The sequence below is a fragment of the Eublepharis macularius genome, chromosome 4 (genome assembly GCF_028583425.1).
Source record: "Eublepharis macularius isolate TG4126 chromosome 4, MPM_Emac_v1.0, whole genome shotgun sequence".
In the NCBI taxonomy this organism is placed as follows: domain Eukaryota; kingdom Metazoa; phylum Chordata; class Lepidosauria; order Squamata; family Eublepharidae; genus Eublepharis; species Eublepharis macularius.
Window position 1 is genome coordinate 172,870,145 of NC_072793.1, and position 25,034 is coordinate 172,895,178.

General features: G+C 44.4%; 1 protein-coding gene across 1 annotated transcript in view; it reads right to left on the bottom strand.

Annotated features, from left to right (window-relative positions):
* Positions 1–15,969, bottom strand: part of LOC129327105 (zinc finger protein 665-like) — a 30,632-nt gene extending 14,663 nt beyond the window's left edge. The window contains exons 1-5 of the mRNA XM_054975541.1: positions 15,135–15,969; positions 14,964–15,042; positions 12,061–12,187; positions 10,639–10,725; positions 5,696–7,313 (exon numbers count right to left, since the gene is read on the bottom strand). Coding sequence (XP_054831516.1) covers positions 5,696–7,313; positions 10,639–10,725; positions 12,061–12,187; positions 14,964–14,978 — 1,847 coding nt within the window. The 5' untranslated portion in view covers positions 14,979–15,042; positions 15,135–15,969. The remainder of the gene's footprint in view (positions 1–5,695; positions 7,314–10,638; positions 10,726–12,060; positions 12,188–14,963; positions 15,043–15,134) is intronic.
* Between the last annotated feature and the right edge of the window lie 9,065 nt (positions 15,970–25,034).

Below are 25,034 nucleotides of genomic sequence, written 5' to 3' on the forward strand. Positions count from 1 at the left end.
CTTTCACGGCCGGAGAACGATGGTTGTTGGGGGTTTTCCGGGCTGTATTGCCGTGGTCTTGGCATTGTAGTTCCTGACGTTTCGCCAGCAGCTGTGGCTGGCATCTTCACCTCTGAAGATGCCAGCCACAGCTGCTGGCGAAACGTCAGGAACTACAATGCCAAGACCACGGCAATACAGCCCGGAAAACCCCCAACAACCATAGAGACTATGAATGGTTATCACATTATCACAGGTAACAGATTTCCTTTACAGAGGCGTGATCTGGGGGAGCCCAGTGACGCCTGGTGTGGGCTTTCGGGGACCACAGTTCTCTTTGTCAGATGCATCTGGCAGGGAGAGCTGTGGTTATCGAAGGCTTATACTACATAGGAATTGGATGTTTTTACTGCTGCAAACTAACACGGCAAACTGACTCCACACCAAAAGGAGATGTTTACATTTACTAGCAAAGGAATGTTTGGGTTGCCTCCCCGCTAATTGCATCCTGTCCCCTTGTGATATATGTCCCCTTCTTTCCCCTCTCTCCCCTCCTCTTCTGTATTTGGCCAGTTTGGATCATGCATCTGACGAGAGAAACAGTAGCCAAAACAAAAAATCGTGATGACCTAACTAACAAGTACAATAATAATTACTCCCATAACATCATGAGTGTTGTATAAATATTGGAATTGGTACTAGCACTTTATGTTAAAAAAAACCCTGTATGAACTCAACTTATTGTACTGCATTTTGCAGCTGCCATGGCAAGGTTTGTGTGTGCCTGCAATTAGTTATCTTGAATACTGTTTATAAAATGCATGCTGAAATATTGTATTAATTGGTTTGTGGGAGTAATTATTATTGTACTTGTTAGTTAGGTCGTCACGATTTTTTGTCTTGGCTACTATAATAGAGGAAGTGGCAGGTTCAGTATGAAATGTTCCAGGAATTGTGCTTTTGCAGTTAGGCTTGCAGGCGTGTGCGTGCGTGCGTGCTAATGTGGGACTAACTATATAAGGTATAAAGCAAATATGAGTAGAGGGTAGGGTTGCCAGCAAGTTGGGAAATTCCTGGAGATCTGGGGGATGAAACCTGGAGAAACCTGGAAAAAGTAGGGTTTGGGGAGGAAAAGGACCTTGGCATGGTATAATTCCATAAAGTCCAACGCCCCCCCCCCCCCCGTAGCTATTTTCTCCAGGTGAACTGATCTCTGTGGCCTGGAGACTAGTTGTAATTTCGGGAGATCTCCAGCCACTACCTGGAGGCTGGTAACCCTAGTAAGGGGACTAGAGAATTCGAGGAATGGGAGATGTAAACGGGAGGATCAGTAGGCGTACCAGAAAGGATGTACCTCCTGAGTACCTCAGCCTATGGGGGAAGGGAGAGGGAAATGCGACAGTCAGGGATAGGATGAGTATCAATTGCTATGTATGAACTCTATGCTATAAAAAATTGTGTAATCTTTGTTCAGGGAACTTGTCTTGCACAATGCTCCCGTTTGTTGCAATAAATCCTTTTGATGTTATACTGGTCTTCAGGGTCCCTTTTTGGGAAAATAAAAATCTAGACCTCTAAGAAAATCATCTGTGCATCCGTGGTAGGCATAATTCACCCACAAACAAAAGCTAGGTGGGTCAAAATTGGCACCTGGCTTCAGGATAATAGTAAGAATTGTTGCAACCAAAAAGAAGGGAAAACAGGTCATCCTGAAACAGATTAACTATACAACTTCCCTCTGCTACCTGCATGGAAAGGAAGGTTTACTCAAGAGAAATCAGGAAAGTGGACATTGCAGCCAGAGAGGGTGGGATTAAACCCTCCTTTACATAAGGGGTTTAACCACAAACCGGACCCCTCAGAGCTGCTGTGGTGGAGTAGTTAGAATGGTCTATGTTAGTAGTTAGAATAGGTGGTTAGACTAGGGTCAAGGGGGCCTGGGTTTGAATACCCGCTTTGCCAGGGAAGGTTGGTGGCTGACTTTGGCCCAGGCACACGCTTTCAGCCAGCTCTACCTCACAGGGTGAGTGTGAAAGTGCTGAAGGAGAACTTAGCAAAATATTGAACGATTTCCATCATCCTGGATTGAAGGCTGAAACTGAGGTTTCCTCACTTTGTACTTTCTAAGAACCCAACAGGATGCCCCGGTCAGGAAAGTAATACACAGTTCTTAACATGTTGTATTGTTACAGCCATAATTTCTTAGTCCTTCTAGGCTTTAAATGATTTACAGACCCTCCACTGTGGCAGACTTACTTCAGCCTTTCATATTCTACAGCCTAGTGAACTTTGTCTGTAGTTCTCAGGGCCAAGCTACAAGTGACGAATGACACTTGAATGGCAAGTGTATTTCTTCCTGTTCACTTGCCCTCCACTCAATCCACTTGCCGTTCAAGTGTCATTCGTCACTTGTAGCTTGGCCCTCAGACAAGATATCTGTGTAGCTGTTGAGGTCAACATGTCTGTTGGCAAGAGATAACCTTGCTCTGCAATTTCTCACCATTCTTATACATTTTGGTTTATTTTCACCACAGGAAAAATTGGCTAGAACCTTTTAACTCAACCTCATCCCTTATGTAGAACTCCTCGTGGGGTTCAAGCAGGGAAACTCCGTGTGGAAGTCCCATTGCCACTGCGCTTTATGAGCCACTGCTTTAGCCACAGGGAAAGCATACAAGCCCCTCTCCATGAATAATGAAGAAAATTACTTTCTTTTTTATTGCATCTGAGGAAGTGAGCTCTGGTTATTGCCAGAAATCCTCCCCCAATCTTTTTACAACAGAATTTAAGCTTGTCACTAGCTAGCATAATTCATCAGTAAAGCTGGGGGCTTACTAATTGGCCCCCAGCTCCAGGAGGATCGTGAGCAGTGAAGGGCCAAAAATGATGAGAGTTGGAGCTCCGTGGCCCACATTGCCCCAAGAAACCTTCCCCCATCCCTCCACTTTTTGCATGAGAAGGTCCTCTCTTTGTGTCGCCAACATACTGTAAAAGCTGATGGCACCATTCTTTTGGGTATCAAATACTACCAGGACAGTACTTCAGGTGCATTTTATGTCTATGTTGGAGTAAATACAAAAAACAACAAATTGAAACTGAACCCAGACAAGACTGAAGTGATGCTTTTTGGGAAGGCAGAGATCTTGAAGGACATTGTACTCCCCACTTTCAATGGAGTTCATCTGACCCTTGCAGACTCAGTTAAAAGCCTAGGGATTATACTGGATCCAGTGTTATTACTAGAAAAACAAGTTAACGCAGTGGCAAAAAATGCTTTCTACAGCTTCACTCTAGCCTGGAAGATGGTATCTTATCTTGACACTGCTGACCTGGCCACTTGGATCCATGCTATGGTAACATCAATGCTCTATACATTGGCCTCCCATCTAAGTTAACTAGGACATTCCAATTAGTGCAAAATGCTGCAGCTCGATTGTTATCAGGAGCGAGCAGGAGTATGAACATCACTCCCATCCTACAGTCGCTCCACTGGCTACCCATCATTTACCATGCTCAGTTCAAACTATTAGCTATTACATACAAAGTCCTTCACGGATTTGGTCCAGTATACCTACAGGACTGCCTATGTTCCTCCACGGCAGCTTTGCTCATCTGAACAGGGTCTCCTGCAGATGCCAGGCTGCACACGGGCAAAGTCAGCAGCAGCCCATACACGGGCATTCTCTGTGGTGACCCCTATCCTGTGGAATGACCTGCCTGAAGAAGTCAGAAGAGCCCCCACTCTCCTGGCTTTCCATAATTGATGCAAAACCGAACTATTCAAAAAGGCTTTTTACTCAAATAGGAGGGCTGTATTGTAGGGATGGGGTCTCAGATGCTTCACTAACGAGTTGGGGATCATAGACTTCATCACCATTTTGGCCTTATGTACTCCTATGTATAACCAGTGCTTCATGTTGTCTGATGTTAGTCCTAGAACTGATGTTTTATTTCAGTATTTTTTCTACTCTGCCTTGGATCCTTGCTAATGCTACGTCTTTTAAACTTGTATCTGTTTACCTTATATTGTATTGAAATGTATTTACTTGATACTGATTGTATTAACCTCATACTGTGTAATCCAACTTGAGCCTCAGTGAGAAAGGCGGACTATAAATGACAAATAAAAACAAATAAAATCTTTCCTGTTGGCTTTGAATTACAGAGCTATGCTTTTTCTTACAAAAGAAAAAGGTGCAAGTATTTCATAGACTAAATCAGAGGTCTCCAGTGTGGAACCCGTAGGTGCCATGGTGCCCAGCCACACCTTTCCTTTGCTCCTACCAAGTGTTTTTAGAAAGTGGGCAGAGCCAGGTAGGGCTTTTGACCAGCAAGGCTTCTGATTGGCCATGGGATATCTGATTGGCTGGGCAGAATTTTTAAAAGCATTGAAGCAGCTGCCACCACAGTCACAAGGATCTTCACTGTGTGACTGAAGGTCAACTGGGGTAGCCATTTTGTGAGCGGCTCCTCCATCTGTGGCAGCCATTTTGTGGCTGTGCCCATTCTACTGTGTCAGAATTCCAAAGGTGCTCATGGACTCAAAAAGGTTGGGGACCCCTACACTAAATAGTGAAAATCTGGGGAAAGCACACACACACACAAACAGAAAAATGAGAAAATATACGAACCTGCTTTATTAACTTAGTTGTTCAACACAAATGAAGGAAAGAAGACAATATTGCCATTTGCTTTTTATTACTTACTTTTATTTATGTATTTTATTTATACTTACTATTTTGCCTGTTAGCCTAAGCAGAGAATGTATATGCTTTATTTTGACAGGATGCAGAATGCACTCTGAACTGCCATTTAAAAATAAATTTCCAGCACCACCTCCTCTAATTTCCTACATCATTTTTGTTTACTCAAAATTCAACACTGAAGAAATGAAATCTATTTTTATCTGTGATTTCCAAGGCCAGCTGTGCTGTTTCCAAAGACCTGATGAGATTGGGTGAGCCTGGGCTGTCCAGGCCAAGGTATGGAAAGGTAGGTCAGGCGTGTGTCCTTTCTGTGACACTGCGCTGAAATGGTTCCTTTGATATCTAGATTGTTACCCTCAGGGAAACTTCCCATCTTCCAGTTGACACCTTCCCCATCTCTTTCCTCCATCTTGCCACCCCAAGAGCAGGACGCTCGCTTCTCTATCACCATACATTGTGGATAAGGTTGTTAGTTTAAAATGTTCACTCTACAGTCTGCAGCCCTTTGGAAATGAGCAACCTTAGAACAGCCCCTGCTTTGGGGGAACTGTGTAGGTACATTTCTAAGAAATTAAACAAATAGGGATATTGGATGCCATTAGTAACATCGGTTTCTCAGCCAAGCCCTGTAGCATAAACATTGTTCTTTTAATGCTTATAGATCATCTACCCATTGTACAGAGCTTATGAGTAAACAATATAAATGTGATTCTGTTTACCACAAATATCTTAAGCACTCCATTCGTTGCTTCCCTGATGTTTACTAAGGTTTGAGGGCTCACAGGGAAAAAAATTCTAATTAATCATTACATAATTGCAGACTCCAACTCTGACGATTCTTCCTTTTTATGCATTCTTTGAAGGGATGTAAAAGTGTCTCTCCATCTGAGGCTCTTTCCCCGTTCCCTGCATTTATGTGGCTTCTCCTTTATATGGATTCTTTTGTGTAATTTAAGCTGTGTGCTGTAATGGAAGCTATCTCCACACTGCAAGATTTATATAGCTTTTTTCCTGTGTGGGTTCGTTTATGCATACTAAAGCTTGAGCTCCGATTGAAGCTTTTCCCACACTCCAGGCATTGATACGGTTTCACTCCTGCATGGAGTCTTTCATGTGATTTAAGGTAACTGTTGATACGGAAACTCTTTCCACACTCCAAGCATTTATATGGCTTCTCCCCTGTGTGGATTTTCTGATGGGAAATGAGGCGTGCATTGTAAAGGAAGGTCTTCCCACACACCAGGCATTTATATAGCTTCTCTCCTGTGTGAATTCTTTGATGCATAGTAAGATAGGACTTTTCATAGAAGCTTTTCCCACAATCCATGCATTTATACAGCTTTTCTCCTTTGTGGATTCTTTGATGAATTTTAAGGCTTGAAGTAAATGTGAAGGTTTTCCCACACTCCAGGCATTTACATGGCTTCTCCCCTGTATGAATTCTTTCATGCACTTTAAGGTATGAGTTGCTACTGAAACCCTTTCCACACTCCAAGCATTTATATGGCTTTTCTCCCGTGTGGCAGTTTTGGTGTGCAGTCAGGTGTGAGCCCTGACTGAAGCCTTTCCCACATTCATGGCATTTATACGGTTTCTCACCAGAATGGGTTCTTTGGTGGGAAGTCAGGTGCGGTCTCTGACTGAAGCATTTCCCACATATTGTGCACTGGTATGGTTTCTCCCCAGAGTGGATTCTCCGGTGGGCAGTGAGAGCTGACCTCCCATTGAAGGTCATTCCGCACTCCAAGCACCCATATGGTCTCTCCCCTGTGTGAATTCTCCGATGGGCAGTGAGGCTTGTGCTGTGACTAAACGTCTTTCCACACTCCAAGCACTCATACGGCTTTTCCATGCTATGGATTCTTTGATGGGAAGTGAGGCCTGCGCTGTGACGGAATCTTTTTCCACACTGCAAGCATTTGTAAGGTTTCTCCCCTGTGTGAATTCTTTGATGGCTACTAAGGTTACTTTTGACACTGAAGCTTTTACTGCACTGCAAGCATTTGTAAAGTTTCTCCCCTATGTGAATTATTTGATGAAAGGCATGTGTTCCACTCTGACTGTAGTTCTTTCCAAATTCTAAGCATTTATATGGTTTCTCCTTTGAATGGAGAATTGTATTACACCTGATCCCCTTCCTGCACTCTGGGCACTGACATTGCTCTTGCCCAGTATGATGTGTTTGATGGGAAGGAAGGGTTTCACTCAGATCAGAGCTACTTCCACAATCTGAACTTTCAAATGGTTTCTCCCCCATATGGATTCTCTGATGAGAAGTGAGGCTTACAAGACTGCTGAAAGCGTTTCCACATTCGGAACATATATAACACTCATCTGATGGGTGGATTCTCTGAGGGGAAATAAATTTGGATTCTCTTTGCAATCCTACTCCATTTTCAGAAAGCTGATTCCTCCCCTTTCCTTTGAGATATTCTTCTTCAGCTGCCTTTCCAAGCAAGCCGTCTGCTTCAAAAACTACAGACTGATTCCCCAACTTCTCCACTTGCTTCTCCTCCTGTCTCTTTGATCCTTCTTCATTCCCAGAAGGCTCTTCCTCCACTTCATGGCTGGTTGTTTCAAAAGACATCACATGTCTCTTGCTATAATGCTTGTCACCCTGTCTGTCACCTGGTGGAACAAATACTCCCAATTAGTCAATCATCTGCAATCATGTTGCGTTAACTTTTTGGAAGAATTTTTTTAAATTGTATTTTATTCAACTTTTTCAATTGTTTCAAAACAACAAAACAAATAGACAACAGTATAATTTAACAATTAACAACATGAACAACATTCCTCCCATCTCGTAATTCAGTATACATAAAAGAAGCAGTGTAAACAATGTTGACTAGGCAAGAAAATACTAGACAAACTTAGATACCAAGATTTAAGACTGCATATCAATGATTTGTATAGTAATATCCACCTTATTCATAAGAATGCTAAAGAATAATAATAGTCTTGTTTCCACTTGTCGTTTATCTTAATATCATCCTTTGTTAGATAGTCTAGAACTGGGGACCATTGTCCCAGGAGGTGGGATTTGTGATTATGATTTTCAATTTCAAGTTCAAGTTAGCCTTTATTGGCATATAGCAGCAATTCAAGTTATCCACTTACAAAAAAGAAAGAACAAAGTTAAAAGAATACTGCATTACAAATTGATCTGAGATCCATTATGAAATGATCCCATATACGGGCTTGTCAATTAGAGATGGCCAGTATGTTTTTTTTGGTTCCATTTGGATGCTATGACTAGTTTAGCAATTGCTAATAATGATTATATTAAATTAATTCTAGTTTTTGGGATTGTTGAATCTTTCCAGTGGCCCAGTAAGATTACTTCCACTGTTATAGATATTGCATAACCAGTAATCGATTGTATTTTAACAATTACTTTTTCCCAAAATGTTTTGATAAATTTGCAGTCCCACCAACAGTGGATGAAGGTCCCCAGCTGTCCACAGTTTCCAACATTTCAATGAGGAAGAGTGGTTCACACAATTTAGTTTGACAGGCCTTAAATACCAATGTGTGTATATTTTAACAGTTTGCATTTTGATATTTTAACTTGATATGTGAAATTCTGAGATTTCAAAATTTCTTTCCAATTCTTATTGTAAGGATCTATGTTACATTCTTTCTTCCAGATAATCTGATAGGAAAGTGTTTTGTTCCCCTGTTTTGTCTCTAGTAAGATATGATACATTTTAGATATTAAACCTCTCTGTTTGTTTGTATCTTTACGTGACAACTTCTCAAAATCTGTAAGGGGTTTCTTGGAAGAGTTAATTCTATGATCTATTTTAATTTGTTTTCTGTCCTGGCCATGCTATAGATGCAACTTTGGAACTCCTTGTTGGGGATTTTCATCTGAAGAGTTCACAACAGAACTGCCTCCTTATGGATACTGTTAAGACTCCCCCAACAAGTTGACTGTGCAGCCCAGTATTATTTTTGTACAAAGAGTACAACATTTGTTTAGTCTAAAGGCTTTCCTATGACTGGTTTCATGTGGTTCATTTTTTTATGAACCCCTCACAGATAATGTAGAAGCATAGATGACTTTTTATCAAGGAATGGAGTTCAGCATCAAAGAAAAAGCCACTCATAGCAATGAGGGCAGAGCTCTAAAGGGTCTGGTGCTGGCCTTTAAACCCGTATATGATTTGGGACCAAGATACCTGAAGAGCCGCCTTCTCCCTTATGACCCTATTCTATTGCTATGGTCATTTTTAGAGGCCATCCTGGGATCAGGCACAAGGCAAACCAGATGAGGGCCTTCTCTGCACTGGCACCAAACTCTGGAACTCTTTTCCCAGTGAGATCTGCCTGTCTCATTTGGTTGCCATCTTCTGCCACTAGGTGAAGACTTCTTTGTTTCGCTTGGTGTTCCTTCAGGGGTAACTCCTTCCTGCCCAATTATTATATGTTTTTATGATTTTGTATGTATTTCAGCTCTGGGTTTAAAGCTGTTTTTTTAACTGCAATGTTTTTCCAAGATGTGATTTTATTATGTATGATTACAATTTGTTAGCCATCTTGGGGGCCCTCATCAGGGCAGAAAAGCAGGGTATACATTTTGTAAAATGAAAAGTAAAAAATGAGTAGTGTTTATTTAATATTCACACGGATGCTTTGTACTTGGAGAGAGGCTGCCTGGAGTTTTGAAGGTGGCTTTCATCCATAAGGTGATAACCAAATAAACCAGGGCTGTTTATGAACCAGGAAACCCTGAGTTTTATTTTATTTATGTCATTTATAGTCCACCATTTTCACTCAAGGTGGATTACACAGAGTAAGTTAATATGTTCAGCAGCTGGACATACAAACATTATAGAAGAGTAACGATGTAAAAACTTGAAAAGCTGAGATCTAAATAAAGAGTTGAAGCAATATTGAAGCAAACAAAAATCAACATCACAGAAACTACCCAATATGGTATATTTATAGCATCTGGCTGGCCATTTCATAAGGTGGGGACCACAACAGAGAATATGCGTGCATCAGAAATTGTTGATATTGCTCATTTGGCAAGCACTTGCAGAAGGCCCTGTTCAGATGAGCAAAGCAGCCATGACGGAGCAAGGAAGAGAGGGGGACCCACAGATACGAAAGGCCAAGACCATGCAAAGCTCTGTCTGTGATAATCAGAGTTTGGTAACCAAGGGGTAGCCAGCCAATAGAGTGATTGCGCCATAACACCCATTCTGTAGCCATCATGGAAACATTAGCATGTATACATTTTTTGTTTATAACACAGTCGTTAAAACATTTTGCAATGTTTTACAAATTTCCCTGACAATCTCCATCTCTTTTCTCAACACTGTACCATTCAGCTGAAAAACCTTTCTGCACGTCTCTCTTTCCACCTCATCACCAAAATAGGAGCCTGAATCCTGAAATCTCCTGCCCGTGTATGTGCATTTTTTGTGGTGGCCCCCACCTTATGGAATGGTCTACCTGAAGTGGACAGGAAAGTTCCCACTCTCCTGGCTTTCCACAGATAATGAAAAACTGAAATATTCAAGGTTTTTTGGTCAAAAAGATGCATAAGAAAAGCGACAGGAACTATCATTACTATTATGTACACTCAGTTGCTGTAAGTATGATCCTACCGTTAATATGTCATTCTTAGAATTGCTTATATTTTGTCTTACCATTTCTTCAACACTTTATTGGATTGCATACTTGAAAGTTTACATCTTTGAAAATGTCCTTGATTTATCCTATTGCATTGTTTATAGAAATGTCTGAAATGGACTGTACTGAATCACAATATGTAATCCGCCTTGAGCCTCAGTGAGAAAGGCGGACTATAAAAAAAGTAAATAAAGTCAAGGGCAGTTTCAGCTTTTCCGTACCATGCCAACTCTTATGAGTAAGGAAACCTCAGAGGATGGCAGAACTGCTGGAGGTAACCAGCGCTCCAAGAAAACATCTAAGCACCCACCTGCCAACCTGGCCTCTTCTTCGAAGTCCGAAGGAAAAGGCGCTTCACTTGCCTGAAGCCAGCAGATAAGGACTGGCTTGGGAATTGCTTTGGAGGAAACAAAGAGACCAGTTACTTCTGACTACAAAAGATTCAGGCACTCCTACGTTATCCACTTCCACGGTCACCTTCTAAAAGACCACAAGAAGGAAAGCTCCTGTCTCCAACAACATGTAACAGGAAGAGCCACACAGAGTCTTGGAAGCATCAACCTGTGAGTAGGTCTGCTGTTAGTTAATAAAACTTGGATAAATGTACCAGATGGGAATCCCATTTGAGGAGCCAAGCTCACCATGTTTCTTTTAGCTCTCGCTCTTTCAGCCTCCCCAAGAGCCCAATCCCTTCTCTTTAAAGAGCCTTGTTCATTACATACCCTTTGAGCCCTCCAAGGGTGGCTCTTCCAGGACGAAACACCCTGTCCATCCCTACTCAGAGCCTAAATCAGACAGCTGGGTCTAGGTTAACTGGTGTAACACCACCACTACCACCCCGGATTATTTGGACCGTAGGATAACACCCCCATCCCCCTTGAAGAAGCAGAGGGATTGCTATGCTAGATGGTTGCAAAAAAATATTAAAATTTAAAAAGAATTCAGAGGCACTTTAAAGACTAACATTTTTTTTTCATATAAGCTTTTTTTAAATAATAGATTCATATTAGGTTTTTAAAAGCATATAAGCTTTTATGAGTCAGAGGTCTCTTCTTCAGACGCATGATGTATTATGAACCTCCGTGCCTGCTTCATTAACCTTTGCAGGGCTTGCTGGCAGTTCCAAGCCCCGGAGTGGCATGCTTTCTTCCACCTGGAAGAGAGCCTTTATGATTGTTGATAAGTAGGAAAAGGCAATTGGGACAAAAATAACTCCACCTTTTCTCTTATATCTCTACAATAAAAAGTGCTAAAGAGTTCTAAGGACGGGGAATCTGAAAATTCAGAGAAACTAATAGATAGTAGCACTAGATCACTAACGTTACTGCACTATAGACAATATCAAATACCAACTTTATTTAAAAAAACCTTCTGTGGGTACTACACGGGAAAAGGCAGCTGCAAAGGGCTGACTGAACCTTGGTCTCCCAGATCCTAGATCTAACCACTAGACCATGCAATATCTGTTGCTATAGTTTTTTTCATCTGGCTCTCACTGCATTATTTTTCTACTTACATAATACCATCCCTTGTTTCAGATTTCTGCAACCCTAACCCTATTACATTGGTTATTAGATGTCTCCTCAACCAGTTCATTGTGCTGACGCACATTGCGTAATCCACCTCCAGTTGCGGTGAGAAAGGAGGACTATTAAGTGACATAAATAAAGAACAAAAAATGGCAAAAATCACACCTTCCGCACCTATCAAAACAAGGCAAAGGGACCCTTACCTAGGGAAGCAACATTGCAATAATTCTCCACCATGACTTCCACATACAAAGCTCTCTGGTCAGGACTCAGCAGGGCCCACTCTGCCTTAGTGAAGCGCACGGTCACTTCCTCAAAGGAAATTGGACACTGTGGAAAAAAGGAAGATACCTTTTCCTTACAATTAATCCACCTGCTCCTACCAAAAATGCTTTTGCTCAGAAATAGGAAAAAAGAGACTGCAGATATTTTTAAACAAGAAGGGGGAGTGTGCTGGAAGGGAAAGGAGCGAGTGAAGGGTGGGCCCTTCTCAAACATGAGCTTTTGCAAGCTCAAGCCCTCATCATCCCAGCAAGACAGAAACATGGTAAGGGCTCCAAGAAACTGATGTGGATGTACAGAGAGCTCCAGAATAAGCTAAGGGGGAAAAAGGAAATGTTCAGGAAATGGAGAGAAGAACAGACCTCTAAAGAGGAGTATCTCTGAGTATCAGAGAGGCCAAAGCTCAGTACGAGCTGGGTCTGGCCAGGAGGGCTCGCTACAATTAGAAAAACTTCTACAGATATGTGAGAGACAAATGCAAGGTAAAAGAGGCAATTGGACCACTGTTGGGAGTAGATGGAGAAACTCTGATGCAGGACAGAGAAAAAGCAGACAGGCTTAATGACTATTTTGCCTCTGCTTTCTCCCTGAAGAACTCAGGCACATCTAGATAGTAGAAAATGTGGCAGGACACCTGAGTGACTAATTGACATTGACAGAGAGGTTGTGGAGAGGCATCTGGCTGCAGTGGATGAATACAAATCCCCTGGGCCAGATGGGGTGCACCCAAGAGAGCTGAAAGAAATTTCTAAGGAACTTGCAGAACCCCTGTCCATCATCTTTAAGGCCTCCTGGAGGACTGGGGATGTACCACAAGATTGGAGAAGAGCAAATGTTATCCCAATCTTTAAGAAAGGGAAGAAGGATGACCCAGGAAACTAAAGGTCAGTCAGTCTGATGTCTATTGCTGGGAAGATACTAGAACAGATTTTAAAGGGATCAATCTGTAAGCATCTGAAGGACCACTCAGTGATCCGGGGAAGTCAGCATGGTTTTGTTCCTAACAGATCTTGCCAGACCAACCTGGTTTCCTTCTTTGACCGAGTTACCAGCTTACTGGATCAGGGGAACTCTGTTGACGTGATTTATCTGGATTTCAGTAAAGCTTTTGATAAGGTCCCCCATGACATTCTGATGGGCAAACTGGAAGACTGTGGAGTGGACTATAGGTCAGTTTGGTGGATAGGGAACTGGTTAGAGGACCACACCCAAAGAGTGGTGGTCAACGGTGTTTCATCAGATTGGAGGGAGGTGTCCAATGGGGTGCCGCAGTGCTCAGTTTTGGGCCCGGTACTTTTCAATATTTTTATCAGTGATCTGGATGAAGGAGTGGAAGGGCTGCTCATTAAATTTGCTGATGATACCAAATTGGGAGGAGTAGCAAACACCCAAGAAGATAGAATTAAAATTCAACAAGGCCTGAATACGCTGGAGAAGTGGGCAGCTGTGAATAGGATGCAATTCAACAAAGACAAGTGCACAGTATTACATGTGGGCCACAAAAATGGGAAGCACAAATACTGGGTGGGGGATACACTTCTAGGCAGTAGTATATGTGAAAGGGATCTTGGGGTAAGAGTGGACTGTAAACTAAATATGAACAGTCAGTGTGATGCGGTGGCAAAAAAGGCCAATTCAGTCTTGGGTTGTATCAAAGGGGCCATAGCGTTGAAATCGCAGGTCATAGCCCCTCTCTATACTGCCTTGGTCAGGCCGCACCTGGAGTATTGTGTGCAGTTCTGGAGGCCTCACTTCAAAAAGGATGTGGACAAAATTGAGAGGGAGCAGAGGAGAGCGATGAGGATGATCAGGGGTCTGGAGACTGAGCCCTACGCGGAAAGTCTGAGGGCCTTGGGAATGTTTAGTTTGGAGGAGATTGAGGGGGGACATGATTGCTCTCTTTAAATATTTGAAAGGCTGTCATTTGGAGGAGGGCAAGGAGCTGTTCCAGTTGGCAGCAAAGGGTACGACCCGAAGCAATGGGCTTAAATTACATGCACAAAGGTACCGGCTGGATATTAGGAAAAACATTTTCACGGTCATAGTAGTTCAAAAGTGGAACCAGCTGCCTAGGGAGGTGGTGAGCTCCCCCTCACTGGCAGTTTTCAAGAAGAGGCTGGATGAAGATTTGTCAGAGATGATTTAGGCTGATCCTGCACTGGGCAGGGGGTTCGATTAGATGGTCTGTATGGCCCCTTCCAACTCTATGATTCTAAGAATGCCTGAAGCTGCTGTCTATTGAGTCAGACACTTCCAGAATTACCTCTTTCTCAACCACTGAGCATTGGTCCACCAAGGTCAGCCCTGTCCACTCTGACTGGCAGCTGCTCTCCAGGGTCTCAGGGTCCTTCTCATCACCTGCTACCGGATACTTTCATTAACTGGAAATGTTGAGGATTGAACCTGGGACTTTCTTAATGCCAAGCAGCTGCCCAACCACTAAGTCGTCTTCTAGAAGCTTCAGGGAAGGCTGTTACCCACGGGGGAGTTCCCCCTTCAAGGGATACTTGACACACCGTAGAAGAATAAAACCTGCCCAGGCAACTTAATAGGCATCTAATCTTTTGATTCATGGGAGAAGATCAGTAGACCACAAGGCATTCTGTCAAACCTGGTGGTCATCAGAAAGCCATGGATATAAATTTTATTTATTTATATGAGCATTTTTAGGCCCCCTCCTTTCTCTGTGGAGAAATCCAAGATGGTTTATAAAAAGAAAAAGGTAGCAATTTACAAAAACAGAAATGTTTCCATCCAGTTCTGCTGGAGGAAGAGGAGGAGGCTCCAAGCTTCTTATACACAACACAGAAGGCCCGTCCCTCACCTGATCTGACTGCATCTTAAATGTTTCCACTCCGCCCCAAAGAGCAGATGATCCAAAACGTGACTCCGATGCTCTTCCACTGAATGTGAGGGAGACAAATGTATATTTATGTATTTATTTACTTTTTTTATACCCTGCCTTTCTCCCCAACGGGGACCCAAAGTGGCTTACATCAGGCTCCTCGCCTCTGTTCTGTCCCCACAACAATCTTCACTCTTGCGATCTGATCACTGATTAACTGACCTGCTTTGGGTCTCAATAAGAAAGATGGATTAGAAATGGGAAAAAAGACATACATCCCACAACAGATATACCTGTACATTAACAAAACATACCAAAATTAGGAAAAATCCAAGAGAGACAGAGAAATTGAAAATGTTAAGTGTAAAAGAAAATCAGAGAACAAATGAAATTTAAACATTTGCAAAATGTTTCCCCGGGGCTGGAAGCGCAGCCAGCAAGGAGGGGCCGGGAGATTCCTATTTTGCGCCCATCCTGGGAAAGCAGCCCGGGGTTTTCTCAAGCGGACTAGCAGCAGCAGCACCCCCCAGCACTGGAGAGTTTAAAATCCATTTGAGCAGAAATTACAATCAACAAAACAGGGGAAATGGGGGCTGGGGGGATGCGAGAGAGGGGAGAGGACCAGGACTCGAATATTATTCCGGGCCCCCCGCCCCACCCACACACACTCCGGCATCACACCTTCTCCTCCCTTACACACAATCTCACGAGCCATGCAAAAAGTCTGCTTTGCTTCCGAAATTACCATCGGCATCGCCCACATTTCTGAAAAATGGTCTCCCTCGCTGTTTTCGTTTCCCCAGGCTGTTTATTGGGAATTTCTTTGGCTTTGCAAAAGAGGCTCTTCCTGATGCAGGAGGAAGGACGGAAGGGAAGGGAGATGGGAGTTCAGACCTCCTTTCTCTGTTTTGGGTCTTGCAATGCAAAAATCCCACCCCCACCTCCAAATATCAACCCCCTCCCAAACCCCTTTGAGCACACCAGATCCGGCCGACCCTCCCGGAAGAAGTCGCGGGGGGGAGCAAGAAAAGGCTTTTCCGGGTGCCTCTCTAGGATTGTGAAGTCTCCCTCCCTTTAACCCTTAGGGAGCCTCTCGTAGTTAAAAAGACCCAGGAGAGAGAATGCAAAGGGAGCCTCCGGGGGAAAAGGCAGGCAAAACCAGTCACTTAATATCAAGTATCAGATGACATCCCACCATAGGTTTGAATCCCCACTTTGCCACTGAGTTGCTGGCTGACTGTGAGCCAGCCCTGCCTCAAAGCCAGACCTACCTCGAACGGTAGTTGTTGTAAGGATAACATCGGAGGAGAAAAGACTTGGATTCCCATGGGGGAGAAAGATGCAGTATGACATTTGTTATCAGTCTCATTTTGCCCACAATTTGCCAGGAAAGGATGATTTCTGGGCAGGGGAGGATTGGCTATTATGAAGCAATTCCATTGGGCTGATGCTTTCCTGCCCCCCCACCCCCCCCCCCCGCCTTAGGCTGAGCCAACCCAGAGCAGAACTACAAGTGACAAAAGGCACAGGTTGGACACTTGTCAGCTTCCCTCAAGTTTTGATGGGAAATGTAGGCAGCTTGGCGGAATGTTGGACAAGTGACAGTTGAAAAGTCCGTTGGACAGCAGTCGGAGAACTGAGCTGCAAGACTAGGATGCTGCCTACATTTCCCATCAAAACTTGAGGGAAGCTGACAAGTGTCCAACCTGTGCCTTTTGTCACTTGTAGTTCCGCTCCCAGTTGCAGAAGGGCTCTTGCAGGGAGGGGGGTGCCTGATGCTCCCAAGTTCCATGTAACACGGGGTGCTCGGCCCAGCTAAGCTCTGTATGGTACTGAGAAGGTAGGAGTAGCCCAGGGAACTGGCGCTCAGGCCACCTGAGCTACCTCTGCCCTCCAAAGGAGCCATCTTCTCCAGGGGAACTGATCTCTGTGTTCTGATTGGAGAGTAGTTTAATTCTGGAAGATCTCCAGCTCCCACCTGGAGGATGGCAACAGTAGCCAGAGCTGATCAATATTATAAATATTAACCCATGTGTTTCCATTATACTTTTAAAAACTTGTGTGAATTTTAAGTGCAAGGCCAGGTATAACAATGAAGGAATGAAAGGGCACTAGAGTAGAAGGACAGGTATCTGATCATAGGAGGCAAAATGTTGCAGCTTTATTTGAACCAGCCATACAACTTGTTGCTATCATTGTTTTACCTTTTCTTTCCTGAGGGCAGAAAGGCAACAGTGAAGTTCAAAATGCCCCACAATTTTCTCTTGGACTAGCTATGAGTGTAGGGCTGCCAGGTGTCCTGCTCAATAGGGCAAAGGAGGGGTTGATAAATCAGTGGTTGGGGGGGTGCCATGATGTCATTTCTGGACATGAAAAAGGAGTCCAGAGGGAACCAGTAAATTAGAGGGTGGGTAGCCTAACATCTGTGCCAGGCCTGTGGGTGCCATGGTGCCTGCCAGCACCCTTCCTGGTGCCTCCCATGTTTTTTTTAGAAAGTAGGCAGAGCCAGGTGAGTTTTCTGCCAAGCCAGGCTCCTGATTCGCTATTGGAGATTTGATTGTGCAGATTTTTAAAAATGTTGTTTTGAGAGCAGATGCTATCACAGCACAAATATCTTCACTATGTGATTGAAGGTCAACTGTGGCAACTGTTTTGTGACTGCACCCATGACACTGTGTCAGAATTCCAATGGGACCTCTGAATTAAATGTTGATAATCTGGGGGAATCACACACCCACAGTGGAAAAATGAGAAAATAAAATACATGAACCTGCTTTACTAACTCAGTTGTTCAATGAAAACTAAACACAATTGCAACAGCTTTAATAAAATCTTGAGGCTTTTTATTACTCAGCTTGTCTGCAAATATAGATAATGTATATGCTTTATTTTGTTGGATGATTTCTATTTACTTAAAAATGAATACTGCAAAAACGAAATATAGTGTTTTTCTCTCATCTGTGCCTCCATTGTAAAACCTTATCATGATTTGTATTACTTTCTCAAAACGTACCCTGTTGTTGAATCAATTGTTATTAAACGGGCTTGCCAAAGACACTTTACTAAAATAGCAAATAAAATACAATACACTGTGGCCACAGGGAGAGAACCAAAAAGGAAGTCAACAGACCTGCCACCTCTGAGAGCTCTCTCCCTTCACAACAGAAAAAGAAGGCAAACATAATATTCAGGCTTGAATAGAACAGATAGAGATTGACCATATATGCAGAGGAGTTAGCCGTGTTAGTCTGTAGTAGCAAAATCAAAAAGAGTCCAGTAGCACCTTTAAGACTAACCAACTTTATTGTGGCATAAGCTTTCGAGAATCACAGTTCTCTTCATCAGATGCATGGAGGGCAAGAAGAAACTGGTCAGATATATAGGTGGAGAGGGGAGGGCAGAGTAGATATGGACATCCATATATGGACATCCTTCCTGCTATGTAAACATGGAAAATTGCAGATAAGCATATGGATAGCTAGAAGGTGGTATGAATCAACACCCTGAACCATGTGGTTAAGGCTAGTAAGCCAGTCTGGTGTAGTGGTTAAGAGTAGCAGGACTCTGATCTGGAGAACTGGGTTTGACTCCCCACTCCTCCACCTGAAACCAGCTAGGTCACCTTGGGTCAGTCACATCTCTCTCCAAACTCTCTCCGCCCCACCCTCCTCACAGGGTGATTGTCATGAGGTCAATAATAGCACACTTTGTAAACTGCTCTGACTGGGTGATTAATTATCCTGAAGGGTGGTAAATAAATCAAATGTTATTCTTATTTTCAGAATCTGTGGTTAATTGGTAACCTTTAAGGTATACAAGCAGATACAATCAACTGAACTTTAAGGGAATATGAATTAATTGTGCTTTCTCGGAAGGCCTACGCAAAGCCTAGTTTCAGCAAGGTTACCCTCCCCCATCAACCCAGATAAACAGCTTCTGTTTGATTCAAAGTTACTAGGGGATCTAAAGACTAGCAATTTCTACTTCCATGACCATCCCCCCCTCTTCCCCCCCTCTCTTTCTCTCCTCCTTCATTCCCACCATTAAGGCTATTAAAACACCTTAAATACTTTAAAATAGAAGAATCACATTTTGGGGGTTGGAAGTGAAGGACTATGCGATATCTCTCAGTCTCAATGTATGCCAAGACATCAGAGTGATCTACAGAGACAGAGAGATAGATAGGTTAGGATTTGCTTTACAACAACAACAACGAAGTTTATTAGCCAGAGACCATCACATTCTTGAAATCAATTCAAAATTACATGATTGCACATCAGCGAGACACACGCCATTTTAAAATAAATATTTAAAAGGTACATATTTCAAAAATTACCACTTTTAAAATTTACTTATAAAATTGATCAGTCCTAAAAGCATAATTATTTGGGAACAATATAAACTTAAAATATCCAGGCAATCATTAAAATTGTAGTTTACTAGCTGTCAAACAACTTGGTACAAAGACTGTGAAATTGATCAATCACAGGATAATTGGAAAAAAATATGGTCAACTGGAATATTTATATCAAATGTCATTGTAACTAAATTGCAAACGTTCAAAATCATCCATAGATGGTACTTGACACCCCCAAAAAATCATTAATTACAGCCAAAGCATCTCCGAAATGCTGGAAAAAACGTGGTGAGGAGGGAACCTTTAATCACTTTTGGTGGGACTGTAAAATAATTAGGCTATTTTGGAAGGAAGTCATGGGAGCCATAAAAGACATCACTAACTATGATCTTGCCTTTGATCCAAAAATAATCTTTTTAGACCTGTGGGAGAATATACTTATTCCTAAAATTAGAAAGGAACTATTGCCTCACTCTTTAAAGCAGCCATATATTAACTGGTAACTGAAACAAAAAACTGATTTTTGGTCAAATATTAATTTTTATTGTGGAGATTCTTCTCAGCCAGGACAGTTTCGATTTAGAGCATCTTTCCAAATCCTTTTGTCTTGTCTTGTATAGTGCTTCAGAATTATCCCTAAATAATGTGTCTTTTGGCCCTGTCAAATTAATACCCCGATATTTCATTGGATTTATTGTTAACTTGCAACAAAGCCCATTGTGGGAAAAATACAACAGGCTCTAGAAAGAGGAGGGTGAGTAGGCAGGCATTGCCTCCTGCTCCGTGGCTGATCCTGGCTGGGTGAAGGGGGTGGGTCTGGCCACCTGCTCTGTGCCTGATCCCGGCTGGGTGAAGGGTGGCAGGCATTGCCTCCTGCTCTGTGCCTGATCCCAGCCAGGTGAAAGGGGGTGAGCCTGGTCTCCTGCTCTGTGCCTGATCCCAGCCAGGTGAAGGGGGGGTGGACACTGTCACCTGCTCCGCATCTGAGTCCCTCTAGGTGAAGGGGGTGGGCATTGCCACATGTTCTGCACCTGATTTGGCTGGGAAAAGGGTGGCAGGCATTGCCACCTGCTCTGCACTTGATCCCAGCTGGGTGAAGGGGGGTGGGCATTGCCTCCTGCTCTGTGCCTGATCCCGGCCAGGTGAAGGGAGGGGTAGACACTGTCACCTGCTCCGCATCTGATTCCCTCCAGGTGAAGGGGGTGGGCATTGCCACCTGCTCTGCACCTGATCCCAGCTGGGTGAGGAGGGGTAGGCATTGCCTCCTGCTCCATTTCTGATCCTGACAAGGTGAAGGGGGGCGGGCATTGCTGCCTTCTTTGCATCTGATCCCAGCCAAGTGAAGGGCGGGCAGGCATTGCCTCCTACTTCAAGCCTGATTCTCACGGGGTGAAGGGGGACAGGCATTGCCACTTGCTCCGTGCCTGATCCCGGCTGGATGAAGTGGGGATGGGCATTGCCACCTGCTCCACATCTGATTCCTGCCAGGTGAAGTGGGGGTGGGCATTGCCACCTGCTCCATGCCTGATCCCGACTGGGTGAGGGGGAGGTGGACATTACGACCTGCTCTCCCTCTGATTCCCGCTAGGTAAAGTGGGGGTGGGCACTGCCTCCTGCTCTGTGCCCCAATACATGCTGGGTGAAGGGAGGGGCGGAGGTAGCGACCAAATTCATATCTATGAGCACAAGGGGCCAAGGTGGGGTGAAGGGTTCTGGCGACATGTGGCCCAAGTGGTGGGTCTTACTGTGGGGGTGGGCACATGGGAGATAGGGCAGGGCTGGCATTAGAAGGTGGGTATTTAAGGAGGGCTCCAAACCCAGGCCGAGGAGGAGAGCGTGCACAGGCCTGACCCTGAAGCCAAAGGGCAGCCATGCAGGTGGGACGTGTCACATGTGAGCCCAGAGCTCAGCAACAGGCCCACTCTTTCTGAGGCCTTAAAAGGGGGAGCCCTCAGGTTGCATGGGGATGTACTGGCCTGGCTGGAAAGGTAGCCTCAAAGACAATGGGCAGAACGGACCCACTTGACACTGCCAAACCTGCACTGTGGCATCTGGCATCTGGGACATCAGCACCAGACCCTGGCAAAAAATGTTATTATTCAATCTCCATCTTCTTCCTTTATTTGTACCTCCATGCCACTCTATCAATATGTTTTGTGACCTGCCAAAAATTTTGGTAGGATTTCAGCCTTCTTCAAATTCATTATTAAAGTTTTGGATGTCCAACATATACCAATCCTAGCATATGTTTGATGTCTATCAGAAAAGAAGGTATAGTCTCTGGACTTGGGGTTTATTGCTCTCCAAGCATCTGTCAGATTTAACATCTCTATATAACAAAAAACATTTTTAGGAAGCTGTTATAAGCCTGGTCCTACATAGTGAGGCCTAGTGGCTTTGGGGGAGCCTGTACTAAAGTGACTACAGGTCCAGGTCCCCTTTGGACCCTGTGATTGGTTAAGAGGGGATTTGGAGGGGGAAATTGCACCCATAGAGAAGTAGGGGGATGGTGTCTGAGAGAAGGGATAAAAGGCCTCACCACAGTGGGAGGGAGTTCACTCCTAAGGAGCAGAGCTGAGGAGAGGTTGTTGCAGACGGAGGGATCCCTCATCCAGAAGGGATAAGACAGATTGGGTTAGTCACCAGGAGACAACTAGGAACAGTCTAGTTAGATGTGTTAGGGTGTTTTGTTTGTTCACCAACCGTTACTGTTTTCCTTATCTTACAAAGTTTTGAACACCAGTTATTATTAAAACTTTTGAAATAAAATTGTTTATTATTCTGCCTGGGTCCTGATGGCTCATTCGGTTACATGTAATATAAAACCTACTGGGAAAGAGTAAACAAAATGGGTCGGTTGGGTGCTCTGGGCCTAAGGTTGCCAGCCTCCAGATGGTGGCTGGAGATCTCCCAGAATTACAACTGATCTCCAGGTGACAGAGATCTGTTCACCTGCAGAAAATGGCTGCTTTGGAGGGGTAGACTCTATGGCCTTACACCATTCTGAGGCCCCTCCCCTCCCCAAACATTACCCTCCCCAGACTCCACCCTCAAAATCTCCAGAAATTTTACAGCCTGGACCTGGCAACCCCATCTGGGCCCTTCTGAGTGAAACTGTACCAGAGTGGTGACCGCCTACAGAGAGCTTCCCTGGTCCAAAGGGAAGACAGATCTCAACTAAGAATGCTCAGAAACTGGCCTTTGCTTACAGAAAACAGTCCAAAGATGTACCAGGTTGCTTTTGATAGGAGGCAAGTAAATAATAATTCCACTCAGTATGAGCAAAGGATACAATTACAGGCTGCAGAAAGTTTGGCACGAAAGAGTGAATCTGCAGCTTCTTGAAAAGTTATGTATCTATAAGTCCGTTTCTTACATGGAGTTACCACTCCATATTTCAGACAAATTTTGAAGGTCTGGCACTTAAAGCAGATCAATTTGTTTCTAACTCTAAAAACCCAAGAATGGCAAAACTTCTAAAGTATCACCCAATTTGAGGTGGGGCATTCTGAACATCTATCTTTTTTGTGATGCATATCAATTGAGACATTTAATCCCTTTTATCCTTCTCTCTAGAAGTAAGTTGGCTGGAGTTGGAGAGTTTTAAATTTAAAGAGATGAGGGGATATCACTCATCCTCACTCCTCTGCTTGAAGCCAGCTTGGTGACTTTGGGTCAGTCACAGCTTCTCAGAGCTCTCTCAGCCCTATCAACTTCAGAATGTGATTGTTATGAGGTAACAACATACTTGTAAACTGCTCTGAGTGGACGTTAATTTGTCCTGAGGGGCAGTATATAAATCGAATGTTGTTGTTATATGATAATGCGCTATGTAAAAAATTAAAGTTGAATTCTCTCAACATACTATAGTCCTATTCAGGGCTCATTTTGAGAGGGAATGTGCAGGAATGCAGTTCCAGTAGTTCTCCAAAAAGGTCACATCAGGTGGCCCCGCCCACCTGATTTTTGGCTATTTTGGGCTCGTTTCGGCCTGGATCGAGGCTGAAACGGCCCAATTTGGACCCAAAATGGCCAGGATCAGGCCCAAAACAGCCAGGATTGGGCCTCTGACAAGTGGTGGATCACTCTTCTGTTCAGCAGCAGCCCAATCATGACCATTTTGGGTCCCTTTTCGGCCATTTTGGGCCCAATTTTGGCCCTGAATGGCCAGGATTGGGTCCAAAACAGCCAGGATAGGTGATGTCAGGGGGTGGAGCATATGCAAATCAGTTATGCTAATGGCACTTCTGGTGAGTGTCAAGGGGGCATGGCATATGCAAATCAGTTGTGCTGATGAGTTGTGCTAATGAGTTCCTACAGCTCTTTTTCTACGAAATGGACCCTGGTCCTATTTTGAAATGGAGAAAATGGAAAAGGTCAGGGATTTTTTTCAGCAGGAACACGGTGGAATGGAGTTCCGGCACCTCTTGAAAATGGTCACATGGCCAGTGGCCCCGTCCCCTGATCTCCAGACCGAAGGGAGTTTAGATTGCCCTCCATGCCACTGGTGTGGAGGGCAATTTAAACTCCCCTCTGTCCAGAGATCAGGGGGTGGGCCCCCCGGCCATGTGACCACTTTTGCCGGGGGCAATTTAAACTTTTAAAAACTCCCCTCTTGTTCCAGCTGACCCAAAGTGACATCATTGTGCGGTCCTGAGTTCCATCACTGAGCTCCATCACCTCTTTTCCCACAAAAAAAAGCCCTGGAAAAGGTTATTATATCCATTGACCCCCATTTTGTTCCACCCAAAATTTGTTTCAGTTAAAAGTTATGGTTCAAGGTGTAGAGACTCTGTTCTTAATCAAATTTATTTGTATGTGTTTGTTTACTTTGTTTATACCTCTCCTTTCTCCCCAACAGGGACACAAAGTTGCACACTCCATCGAGAGACTGGCCATAGACTTCGTGGGCCCGCTGCTGTGGACCGCTCGAGGTTGTTGATTCCTGCTGGTCCTCATGGACTACGCCACATGGTACCCGGAGGCCATCCCGCTCTGGATCATGCAGGCCCCCGGAGTGACGCACGCCCTCATCAAGTTCTTCGCCCAGGTGGGGCTTCCCTGAGAGATAATCACTGATTGCAGCACCCTGTTCACAGCCGCGGTAACCCGGCACCTGTGCCGCACCTTGGGAATCCAACAGATATTCACATCCATATATCATCCCCAGACCAACGGCCTAGTCGAGCGGTTTAATCAAACCTTGAAACAGATGCTCTGAAAGCTAGCCCACGACCGTCCCACCCAATGGGACTTGTTCGTTGATCCCGTGCTCTTCGCCATCCGCGAGACCCCCCAGGCCTCAACCGGCTTTACCCCATTCGAGTTAGTCTACGGGCGGCCCAGGAGGCCCAGAAGGCCCGTTACGACCAGGGGACCTGGCTGCGGACCTTTCAGGTGGAAGACCCAGTCCTGGTCAACCGTCGCATATTTGGGCCCGCTAGGCAGGGCGACCCCTGGCAGGGCCCCTTTTGAGTGCGGAGAGTCTTGGGGACCCACTCCTACGAAGTACAGTGTGGGGAGGCCCCCCGTCAATGTAAATGCCTCCACGTCAATGACCTGAAGGAGTGGCCACCAGCGGCGACAGCTGCAGGATTTGCTACGGGGGCTTCCCGGCTGCTTCTCCACCCACCCTGGCCATACCTCGCTGATCAAGCACGCCATCCCCATGGCCCCCGGTCAGGTCACGTGGG